We start from the raw sequence: 12,439 nt of genomic DNA, 5'->3' as shown, positions 1-12,439 counted from the left end.
ATAGCAAAACTCCTTTACTACTTTAAGTGCCTCATTTCCTAATCTAATTCCCTCAGCATCACCCGACTTAATTAGACTACATTCCATTATCCTTGTTTTGCTTTTGTTGATGTTCATCTTATATCCTCCTTTCAAGACACTGTCCATTCCATTCAACTGCTCTTCCAAGTCCTTTGCTGTCTCTGACAGAATTACAATGTCATCGGCGAACGTCAAAGTTTTTATTTCTTCTCCATGAATTTTAATACCTACCCCGTATTTTTCTTTTGTTTCCTTTACTGCTTGCTCAATATACAGATTGAACAACATCGGGGAGAGGCTACAACCCTGTCTTACTCCCTTCTCAACCACTGCTTCCCTTTCATGTCCCTCGACTCTTATAACTGCCATCTGGTTTCTGTACAAATTGTAAATAGCCTTTCGCTCCCTGTATTTTACCCCTGCCACCTTCAGAATTTGAAAGAGAGTATTCCAGTCAACATTGTCAAAAGCTTTCTCTAAGTCTACAAATGCTAGAAACGTAGGTTTGCCTTTCCTTAATCTTTCTTCTAAGATAAGTCGTAAGGTCAGTATTGCCTCACGTGTTCCAGTGTTTCTACGGAATCCAAACTGATCTTCCCCGAGGTTGGCTTCTACTAGTTTTTCCATTCGTCTGTAAAGAATTCGCGTTAGTATTTTGCAGTTGTGACTTATTAAGCTGATAGTTCGGTAATTTTCACATCTGTCAACACCTGCTTTCTTTGGGATTGGAATTATTATATTCTTCTTGAAGTCTGAGGGTATTTCACCTGTCTCATACATCTTGCTCACCAGATGGTAGAGTTTTGTCAGGACTGGCTCTCCCACGGCCGTCAGTAGTTCCAATGGAATATTGTCTACTCCGGGGGCCTTGTTTCGACTCAGGTCTTTCAGTGCTCTGTCAAACTCTTCACGCAGTATCGTATCTCCCATTTCATCTTCATCTACATCCTCTTCCATTTCCATAATATTGTCCTCAAGTACATCGCTCTTGTATAGACCCTCTATATACTCCTTCCACCTTTCTGCTTTCCCTTCTTTGCTTAGAACTGGGTTTCCATCTGAGCTCTTGATATTCATACCAGTCGTTCTCTTATCTCCAAAGGTCTCTTTAATTTTCCTGTAGGCGGTATCTATCTTACCCCTAGTGAGACAGGCCTCTACATCCTTACATTTGTCCTCTAGCCATCCCTGCTTAGCCATTTTGCACTTCCTGTCGATCTCATTTTTGAGACGTTTGTATTCCTTTTTGCCTGTTTCACTTACTGCATTTTTATATTTTCTCCTTTCATCAATTAAATTCAATATTTCTTCTGTTACCCAAGGATTTCTACTAGCCCTTGTCTTTTTACCTACTTGATCCTCTGCTGCCTTCACTACTTCATCCCTCAAAGCTACCCATTCTTCTTCTACTGTATTTATTTTGCCCCATTCCTGTCAATTGCTCCCTTATGCTCTCCCTGAATCTCTGTACAACCTCTGGTTCTTTCAGTTTATCCAGGTCCCATCTCCTTAAATTACCACCTTTTTGCAGTTTCTTCAGTTTTAATCTACAGGTCATAACCAAAAGATTGTGGTCAGAGTCCACATCTGCCCCTGGAAATGTCTTACAATTTAAAACCTGGTTCCTAAATCTCTGTCTTACCATTATATAATCTATCTGATACCTTTTAGTATCTCCAGGGTTCTTCCATGTATACAACCTTCTTTCATGATTCTTAAACCAAGTGTTAGTTATGATTATGTTGTGCTCTGTGCAAAATTCTACCAGGCGGCTTCCTCTTTCATTTCTGTCCCCCAATCCATATTCACCTACTATGTTTCCTTCTCTCCCTTTTCCTACACTCGAATTCCAGTCACCCATGACTATTAAATTTTCGTCTCCCTTCACAATCTGAATAATTTCTTTTATTTCATCATACATTTCTTCAATTTCTTCGTCATCTGCAGAGCTAGTTGGCATATAAACTTGTACTACCGTAGTAGGTGTGGGCTTTGTATCTATCTTGGCCACAATAATGCGTTCACTATGCTGTTTGTAGTAGCTTACCCGCATTCCTATTTTCCTATTCATTATTAAACCTACTCCTGCATTACCCCTATTTGATTTTGTGTTTATAACCCTGTAGTCACCTGACCAGAAGTCTTGTTCCTCCTGCCACCGAACTTCACTAATTCCCACTATATCTAACTTCAACCTATCCACTTCCCTTTTTAAATTTTCTAACCTACCTGCCCGATTAAGGGATCTGACATTCCACGCTCCGATCCGTAGAATGCCAGTTTTCTTTCTCCTGATAACGACATCCTCTTGAGTAGTCCCCGCCCGGAGATCCGAATGGGGGACTATTTTACCTCCGGACTATTTTACCCAAGAGGACGCCATCATCATTTAATCATACAGTACAGCTGCATGTCCTCGGGAAAAATTACGGCTGTAGTTTCCCCTTGCTTTCAGCCGTTCGCAGTACCAGCACAGCAAGGCCGTTTTGGTTATTGTTACAAGGCCAGATCAGCCAATCATCCAGACTGTTGCCCTTGCAACTACTGAAAAGGCTGCTGCCCCTCTTCAGGAACCACACGTTTGTCTGGCCTCTCAACAGATACCCCTCCGTTGTGGTTGCACCTACGGTACGGCTATCTGTATCGCTGAGGCACGCAAGCCTCCCCACCAACGGCAAGGTCCATGGTTCATGAGTAGTGGAACAAAATCAACAAGTGTAAAAGCAACTTAGGGAATATCCAAAGGATGTGCAATAGGACCATTACTATCCGATGCTGTTGTCTGTAGGAAGGTTACAACACCACGAGATTGTAGAGGATTGACGATTGGTGAAGCAGCTGGCAGCAGACTGAGAACATTAATATATGTAACATGTTGTTGTTGTGGTCTTCAGTCCTGAGACTGGTTTGATCCAGCTCTCCATACTACTCCGTCCTGTGCAAGCTTCTTCATCTCCCTGTACATCTACATCTACATTTATACTCCGCAAGCCACCCAACGGTGTGTGGCGGAGGGCACTGTCATTACATCCCTTTCCTGTTCCAGTCGCGTATGGTTCGTGGGAAGAACGACTGTCTGAAAGCCTCCGTGAGTGCTCGAATCTCTCTAATTTTACATTTGTGATCTCCTCGGGAGGTATAAGTAGGGGGAAGCAATATATTCGATACCTCATCCAGAAACGCACCCTCTCGAAACCTGGCGAGCAAGCTACACCGCGATGCAGAGCGCCTCTCTTGCAGAGTCTGCCACTTGAGTTTATTAAACATCTCCGTAACGCTATCACGGTTACCAAATAACCCTGTGACGAAACGCGCCGCTCTTCTTTGTATCTTCTCTATCTCCTCCGTCAGACCGATCTGGTACGGATCCCACACTGATGAGCAATACTCAAGTATAGGTCGAACGAGTGTTTTGTAAGCCACCTCCTTTGTTGATGGACTACATTTTCTAAGCACTCTCCCAATGAATCTCAACCTGGTACCCGCCTTACCAACAATTAATTTTATATGATCATTCCACTTCAAATCGTTCCGCACGCATACTGCAGCCAACATCCTTCTGAATCTGCTTAGTGTATTCATCTCTTGGTCTCCCTCTACGATTTTTCCCCTCCACGCTGCCCTCCTGTACTAAATTGGTGATCCTTTGATGCCTCAGAACATGTCCTACCAACCGATCCCTTCTTCTACTCAAGTTGTGCCACAAACTCCTCTTCTTCCCAATTCTATTCAATACCTCCTCATTAGTTATGATATCTACCCATCTAATCTTCAGCATTCGTCTGTAGCACCACATTTCAAACGGTTCTATTCTCTTCTTGTCTAAACTATTTATCGTCCATGTTTCACTTCCATACATGGCTACAGTCCATACAAATACTTTGAGAACGACTTTATGACACTTAAATCAATACTCGATGTTAACAAATTTCTCTTCTTCAGAAACGCTTTCCTTGCCATTGCCAGTCTACATTTTATATCCTCTCTTTGCTCCCCAAATAGCAAAACTTCTTTACTACTTTAAGTGTCTCATTTCCTAATCTAATTCCCTCAGCATCACCCGACTTAATTCGACAACATTCCATTATCCTCGTTTTGCTTTTGTTGATGTTCATCTTATACCCTCCTTTCAAGACACTGTCCATTCCGTTCAACTGCTCTCCAAGTCCTTTGCTGTCTCTGACAGAATTACAATGTCATCGGCGAACCTCAAAGTTTTTATTTCTTCTCCATGGATTCTAATACCTACTCCGAACTTTTCTTTTGTTTCCTTTATTTCTTGCTCAATATACAGATTGAATAGCATCGAGGAGAGGCTACAACCCTGTCTCACTCCCTTCCCAACCACTGCTTCCTTTTCATGTCCCTCGACTCTTATAACTGCCATCTGCTTTCTGTACAAATTGTAAATAGCCTTTTGCTCCCTGTATTTTATCCCTGCCACCTTCAAAATTTGAAAGAGAGTATTCCAGTCAACATTGTCAAAAGCTTTCTCTAAGTCTACAAATGCTAGAAACATAGGTTTGCCTGTCCTTAATCTTTTTTTGAGATATGTCGTAGGGTCAGTATTGCCTCACGTGTTCCAACATTTCTACGGAATCCAAACTGACCTTCCCCGAGATCAGCTTCTACCAGTTTTTCCATTCGTCTGTAAAGAATTCACAGTAGTATTTTGCAGCTGTGACTTATTAAACTAATAGTTCGGTAATTTTCACATCTGTCAACACCTGCTTTCTTTGGGATTGGAATTATTATATTCTTCTTGAAGTCTGAGGGTATTTCGCCTGTCTCATACATCTTGCTCACCAGATGGTAGAGTTTTGTCAGGACTGGCTCTCCCAAGGCTGTCAGTAGTTCTAATGGAATGTTGTCTACTCCTGGGGCCTTGTTTTGACTTAGGTCTTTCAGTGCTCTGTCAAACTCTTCACACAGTATCATATCTCCCATTTCATCTTCACCTACATCCTCTTCCATTTCCATAATATTGTTCTCAAGGACATCGCCCCTGTACAGACCCTCTATATACTCCTTCCACCTTCTGCTTTCCCTTCTTTGCTTAGAACTGGGTTTCCACCTGAGCTCTTGATATTCATGAAAGTGGTTCTCTTTTCTCCAAAGGTCTCTTTAATTTTCCTGTAGGCAGTATCTATCTTACCCCTAGTGAGATAAGCCTCTACATCCTTACATTTGTCCTCTAGCCATGCCTGCTTAGCCATTTTGCACTTCCTGTCGATCTAATTTTTGTGACGTTTGTATTACTTTTTGCCTGCTTCATTTACTGCATTTTTATATGTTCTCCTTTCATCTGTTCAATTCAATATTTCTTCTGTTACCCAAGGATTTCTACTAGCCCTTGTCTTTTTACCTACGTGATCCTCTGCTGCCTTCACTATTTCATTCCTCAAAGCTACCCATTCTTCTTCTACTGTGTTTCTTTCCCCCCATTCCTTTCAATTGTTCCCTTATGCTCTCCCTGAAGCCCTGTACAACCTCTGGTTCTTTCAGTTTATTCATGTCCCATCTCCTTAAATTCCCACCTTTTTGCAGTTTCTTCAGTTTTAATCTATAGGACATATTCAATAGATTGTGGTCAGAGTCCACATCTGCCCCTGGAAATGTCCTGCAGTTTAAAACCTGGTTCCTAAATCTCTGTCTTACCATTATATAATCTATCTGATACCTTCTAGTATCTCCAGGGTTCTTCCATGTATACAACCTTCTTTCATTATTCGTGAACCAAGTGTTAGCTATGATTAAGTTATGCTCTGTGCAAAATTCTACGAGGCAGCTACCTCTTTCATTTTTTAACCCCAATCCATATTCACCTATTACGTTTTCTTCTCTTCCTTTTCTTGCTGTCGAATTCCAGTCACCCATGACTATTAAATTTTCATCTCCCTTCACGGCCTGAATAATTTCTTTTATCTCATCATACATTTCATCAATTTCTTCATCATCTGCAGAGCTAGTTGGCATATAAACTTGTACTACTGTAGTAGGCATGGGCTTCGTGTCTATCTTGGCCACAATAATGTGTTCACTATGCTATTGGAAGTAGCTTACCCCACACTCCTATTTTTTTTATTCATTATTAAACCTACTTCTGCATTACCCCTATTTGATTTTGTATTTATAACCCTGTATTCACCTGACCAAAAGTCTTGTTCTTCCTGCCACCGAACTTCACTAATTCCCACTATATCTATCCATTTCCCTATTTAAATTTTCTAACCAACCTACCTGCCCGATTAAGGGATCTGACATTCCACGCTCCGATCCGTAGAATGCCAGTTTTCTTTCTCCTGATAACGACATCCTCTTGAGTAGTCCCCGCCCGGAGATCCGAATGGGGGACTATTGTACCTCCGGAATATTTTACCGAAGAGGACACCATCATAATTTAATCATACAGTAAAGCTGCATGCCCTCGGGAAAAATTACGGCTATAGTTTCCCTTGTTTTCAGCCGTTCGCAGTACCACACAGCAAGGCCGTTTTGGTTAGTGTTACAGGGCCAGATCAGTCACTCATCCAGACCGTTGCCCCTGCAACTACTGAAAAGGCTGCTGCCCCTCTTCAGGAATTACACGTTTGTCCAGCCTCTCAACAGATACCCCTTCGTTGTGGTTGCACCTACAGTACGGCTGTCTGTGTTGTTGAGGCACGCAAGCCTCCCCACCAACGGCAAGGTCCATGGTTGATGGGGGGGATATGTAACATATTGCTCATAAATAGGCAAAGAGTATACGCTGATATTAGATTACGCTGTTGGTGACAAATTGCTGGAAACAGTAAGTACTGAAAAATCCTACCAGTAACCTTCTGGAATGGCAATGTAAAACAAACAGTGGAAAAAACAGGTGTGAGACAGATTCACTGGGAAAACGTTTAGGAAATGTAATTAAGCCACCAAAGAAGTGGCTTGGTATTAGTCGGGAACCTTACCTAGCGGGATCGATAGAATTTACAGAGAAGATCTGATGACAATCAGCGTGTTTTGTCTCAGGATCTTTTACTTGACGCGAGAGTGTTACGGAGGTGCTCAACAAACTCTGGTGGCAGACACTATGAGAGAGGTGTTGAGCATCGTGGTGAGGTTTACTGTCATTGTCCTGAGAGCACTTGAAAAGAGTCGGGTGATGTATTACTTCCCCACAGATGTCTTGTGAAATTACTGCAACGAGAAAGTGACAGATATCAATCTCATACAGAGGTTTATCAACAGTTGTTTTTCCCATGCGCAGTTTCCGAACTTTACTTGAAAGAGAGCTAAAGATAGTGGTATCAGAAGTACGCATCACCACACACTGTAATGTGCTTTTAGAGTATGGATGTCGGTGCAGGTGTCAATTGTAATGTGGTCATTAACCTAAAAAATACCTCTTGTTTTTACACTTTAAGATTATGTGTAGTCCCTGTTAGCGCATTGTTTTTGTAGAAGTTGCAGAAAAAAGTTACGAATCGTAAATGTATACATCCATTTTTTGTGCACGTGTTTGATTTGTTCTGTTTTTTAAACAGTGAAACTGGGAAGGAAACATCCAGATCCTGTTGTGGAAACTGCATCACTGTCCAGTGTAGAACCAACGGATGTGTGGTACACCGTGTCACTGCCTGATGAAACGATTCGCTCCGGGGCTCTGTCAGCTCTTCAGCTCGAGGCTATAACCTACGCCTCCCAGCAGCACGAGCATTTCCTGCCTGATGGATCCCGGGCTGGCTTTCTTATAGGTATGGTATTTCAGCAAGTTAATTTTTATCTGATAATACTCATATTCTGAAATATAGTTAAAAAAATTTCTTCCTAAATGTAATTTTAGTTAATCTTTAGGAGTAAAGGAGAAAACCTACCAAATAGTGGAGATTTCAAGTTTTCAAAAGGCACATAAAAACAGTGATAATTTCCTGGCTTTTGGACAAATCTTTGAAAGAGCTAGAGTACACATACCTACGTAAGCACATGCAGCCCTGCCCCCCCCCCCCCCCCCCCCCCCCCCACACACACACACACACACACACACACAAAACTTACATTGTGCCAGCTGAACACAAAATAATTGCAGTTTGGCATTTGGCAGGTAGTCTGCGATGATGAGGTGTGTCGAGTGAGATGGGTAGAGGGAGAAAATAGGAAAAGAGACAGGAGGTCAGTTCAGGAAAGGGTGGTTGACGGCTCTGAGGGAAGCAGCAGGCGTGTGGTGTAGAAATATGGGTAGGGGAGCCAGCAGGTGCATGGGGTAGGAATGTGACACACGGACACCGGAGCTGGTGAGTTCATGCCTTGCATGTCGTCAGTAGTGTGGAGGTGTGGATTGGGAGGGCGAAGGATGTCAGGTAGAGGTTGTGGGTGTGGGGAATTGGTGAAGATTGAAGGTAGGAGGGTTATGGGACCAGAGCACATGTGCCAAGGTTAGTTCTCCTTTGCAGAGTTCAAAAATGCTGGTGCCGGAGGGGAGGATCCAGATGGCACGTGTTGTGAAGCAGCCATTGAGAACTAGCTCATTGCGCTCAGAAGCATGTTCTGAGACTGGGTGATTGACTCTGCTCTCGGCCGCAGTTTCATGGTAGTCATACCGAAGTAAAATGCTGGGTAGAAATTGGAGCAGATGTGGTAAATGGCACAACTGCTTTCACAGGGGACTCTGCTGCCTCTGTAGTGCACAGATAGGATTTATCCTTGCAACAAATCCTTTGTCACAACATGAACTCATCAGTATAGTGCTGTTTTCACATTCCTATTCCCTGTACCTGCCACCTCCATCTACTGCCCCCCCGCCCCCCCTCCCCTCGGCATTCCTATCCCTCACATCCACTGCCCCCTCTGAGCCGTCAGTCACCTTTCCACGACACTCCCTCTCTCCTCCTGTCTCTTTTCACTCTCTGCCCACCACACTCGGCACAGCCCGTCAACGCGGTATAAGCAATAGGCCATTGTATTAAGTGTTCTGTATGGAGAAAGTTCGTCCATCCCTGTTCCGAAGGGGCAGCTGCTCTCTTCTGCATTGTAAGAGACTATAGTTTCAGTAGACAGTAGTTGCATGTAGCAAGTACTGCTTAATCGAGCGTGTCAGATTGTCACATTAAATTTACTTTTGATCCTATGCCTTTCGGCACCATGCTGTTGTTAGTGCCCTATTGCAGAGTTCCCGAGTTACTGCTCTTAGTCACTCACTGAGTGACCCTCAGGCTTTGAATGGTTTTCGTATTTAAAGTCCCAGTAGCACTCCCATAAGTCAAAACTGCTAATACATGTTGCTCCTAACCTTTCCCTTTTGGATACTTCAGAAGCTCATTTTTGAAAAATAATGTAGTTTCTTGAAAGCACTAGAGCCTCTCTGCATGTTTCTTTCAATCTTGATCCAGTTCTTAACTTTGACTGTCTTAAAGATAAAAAATTGTCAGCTGGTTCTGTGACTTTGTAGTTAATTTGACTAATATCTTTTAATTATGTTGATTAAAAATCAGGTTAGTCCTTTTGTAATTGATTTTGAGTCCTAAGTTTTTGGAATTGCTCTAATGAGTTCTTTGATTGTTTGCTGAACTTAATCTGTAACAGAGGCAACAGAATAATGTTATCAGCTTAACAATGGTTACTCAACTGTGTTCCATTAAACCATATTCTTCCTCACTTTACCTGTTAAAGAATCTGAAATCTTCTTTAGGACCGCTTCATTCCTCTTTCAATTCTTCGTTTCCTATTATTCTGATCAGATCTGATGCTAGCTGTTAACATTGTATGCTTTAGTATTACAACTTAGGTTAAATAGTTGCCTTGTCTTTCGGGGGCTGTCAGTACAGATTTTGTTGAAACTTAAGTCAAAGGCTTTCTCAAAATCGGACTTCCAGGAAAATCAACTCATTTTATAATTTTGTTCATTATGTGTAAGTTGTCCATTGTGATTTAGCCACTTCCAAACTCTGCTTGATTGATTACACTCCAGTGTGTTTTGTGTGTTTTACATCTACAGTGAGATTGTATTTGAGGAGTGGTGAAATAATATTACAGATGTTTGATGAAAATATAAAAGTGTGAGGTAGAAGTGCTGACCAATATTTACATTTAGAAGAAATGACAGTGCTACCGATAGACACACACAAAAGTAGATACACTCTCCTAGCATTGTAAACTAATAGTCCCACATTGGGGAGGGGAGAGGTATAGATAGGGGAAAGGCAGCTCACTCAGCACGAGAGGAAAATAAATTAGCAGCCACATTACAAAGGATCATGCCTAAAGAAAACTATTGAAAGTTTAGGATAGTGTCAAGTGCTGGGGCATCACATTAGGGGAGATATTTAATAATAAGTAGGAAAGTTAATTTGACTGTAGCCAATACTGTGTGATGACAGGCTAAATTTGCAATGAAGTACATAATTTTTTTGTCACATTTTCGTGGCATGTCTTGGTAGGTATGTTAATAGTTTAGGTTACCGGTTCTTCCAGATCACTAAGTCATGCAGAAATACCATTGAGGTTCTATAAAAAATTTTGAATGTTGAATCAGAAAACAAATGAATTCAATACAGGACAGGATCAAATTGGAGATTTCGCAAAGTTTCCGTGTCTTGAGAAAATTCGTGAACTGTTGGTATGACCTCTTTTTAATATGTAGTGGTTGTCGTATGAATGTTATATCCAGGCAAACCTTATTGACAGAGCATGCCTCAGAATTGAATCCACATTCCAACAGAAAATGCAGCATACACAATGGCTGATGTTGATTGTTATGTTTTGGGTGAAGTGATGATTTTATCATCTTACTTCTCCTTCTTACTTTCGTTTACAATCTAATTTTTAGACTGTAGTAAATATATTTCTCAAAAGTAAATGATTCTTTTCCTTTCTGCTTGTTATAGGTGATGGAGCTGGAGTCGGTAAGGGCAGGACAATAGCTGGAATAATCTTTGAGAACTACTTGAAGGGAAGAAAAAGGGCTATCTGGGTTTCTGTATCAAATGATCTGAAATATGATGCAGAGAGGGATCTGAGAGATATCGGAGCCAACAAAATCGAAGTGCACGCACTTAACAAAGTAAATATATCACAATATATTATTGTATGTTGTTATGTGTGTGTACAGAAAATTCTGTGAAGTTAAAATGTGCATGTGACAGTGAAACACAATTTATGATTCATCCAGTATTTGGAACAGCTTAAAAATAAGCACCAAGAAAGTTAGGATAGTTGAGATTAATCTCCACAATACCTACTAGCTCTAAGCAGTGTGGGAAAGGAATCTCGGTACAGGTGTGTTTTTTTGACAAGTACTATACAAACATTGCACAGGTGGCAAAGCAGGTCATTGTAAAGGAGATTTATGGTTTTATAATGAAAATATGACAACTCGTAATTCAGTTCATTGTAATATTGTTCTGGGTCTGTATCGGTTTATATATATCTCCCTTTTCAGTAGCTTCCTTCCATTGTTTTGCATTGTATGTGTTTTCAGTAGACGAAGTTAGTAGATTAGCTGAAGGCCCTCACCAACCACTTTACACTATGATGAAGTAAATGTGACAGCACCACTCTTTCAGCACCAAATAATAGCCAGAGTCCTGTTGTGGTTTGAAGATGTTCCAGGAGTGGGAAGCATCTGAAGACCTCCAACACAATGTGGGGGCTATATTTTATCATGGCAAAATTTTATGAGTGGATCGAACAGTTCAAAAGTGTTGGTAAAATGGGAAGGTTGATGGTGGTGATGTGTTTGCATGGGCCCACAACAGCAAAGTTTTTAGTGCCCTTTTTAAAATTTTATGAGATGACTATGGGTTATAGAATATTAAAACCTTAATAACATTAAAATATAAAAATATAACAGATAGTTATGGCTGGGCAATCACTGGAATAAAATATTTGAGCTGGCCACTCTGTAAAACACTAGCCACCAATCTAAAAATTTAGGCTGGGTTCCAGACACCACACACAATTTCAAAAGCCTTACCACTTAGGAGACTGCCCGCATTACGCTTGCCTGTCCTCTTTTAGAATGCTGATGCGCAGTGTGGGATCCTTAGCAGATAGGACTGACGGATTACATCGAAAAAGTTTAGAGAAGGGCAGCACGTTTTGTATTATTGCCAAATATGGGAGAGAGTGTCACTGAAATGATACAAGATTTGGACTGGACATCATTAAAAGAAAAGCGTTTTTCGTTGCGACGGAATCTTCTCATGAAATTCCAATTACAAACTTTCTCCTCCAAATGCGAAAATATTTTGTTGACACTGACCTACATAGGGAGAAATGATCACCACGATAAAATAACGGAAATCAGAGCTCGCACAGAAAGATATAGGTGTTCGTTCTTTCCGCACGCTATGCGTTATTGGAATAATAGAGAATTGTGAAGGTGGTTTGATGAACCCTCTCCCAGGCACTTAAATGTGATTTGCAGAGTATCCATGTAGATGTAGAT

The 12,439-nt window shown here is 41.3% G+C and overlaps 1 protein-coding gene across 2 annotated transcripts in view; it reads left to right on the top strand.

Moving 5' to 3' along the window:
• LOC126419189 (protein strawberry notch) overlaps positions 1-12,439 on the top strand; it is a 299,812-nt gene that overhangs the window by 82,121 nt on the left and 205,252 nt on the right. For both annotated transcript variants that reach the window (XM_050086323.1, XM_050086324.1), the window contains 2 exons: positions 7,542-7,751; positions 10,878-11,053. In XM_050086323.1, the coding sequence (XP_049942280.1) occupies positions 7,542-7,751; positions 10,878-11,053 (386 nt within the window). The remainder of the gene's footprint in view (positions 1-7,541; positions 7,752-10,877; positions 11,054-12,439) is intronic.

Source organism: Schistocerca serialis, chromosome 9, assembly GCF_023864345.2.
Source record: "Schistocerca serialis cubense isolate TAMUIC-IGC-003099 chromosome 9, iqSchSeri2.2, whole genome shotgun sequence".
In the NCBI taxonomy this organism is placed as follows: domain Eukaryota; kingdom Metazoa; phylum Arthropoda; class Insecta; order Orthoptera; family Acrididae; genus Schistocerca; species Schistocerca serialis.
Note: the sequence above shows the minus strand (reverse complement) of the source record. Positions and strands in the feature narration are given on the sequence as shown.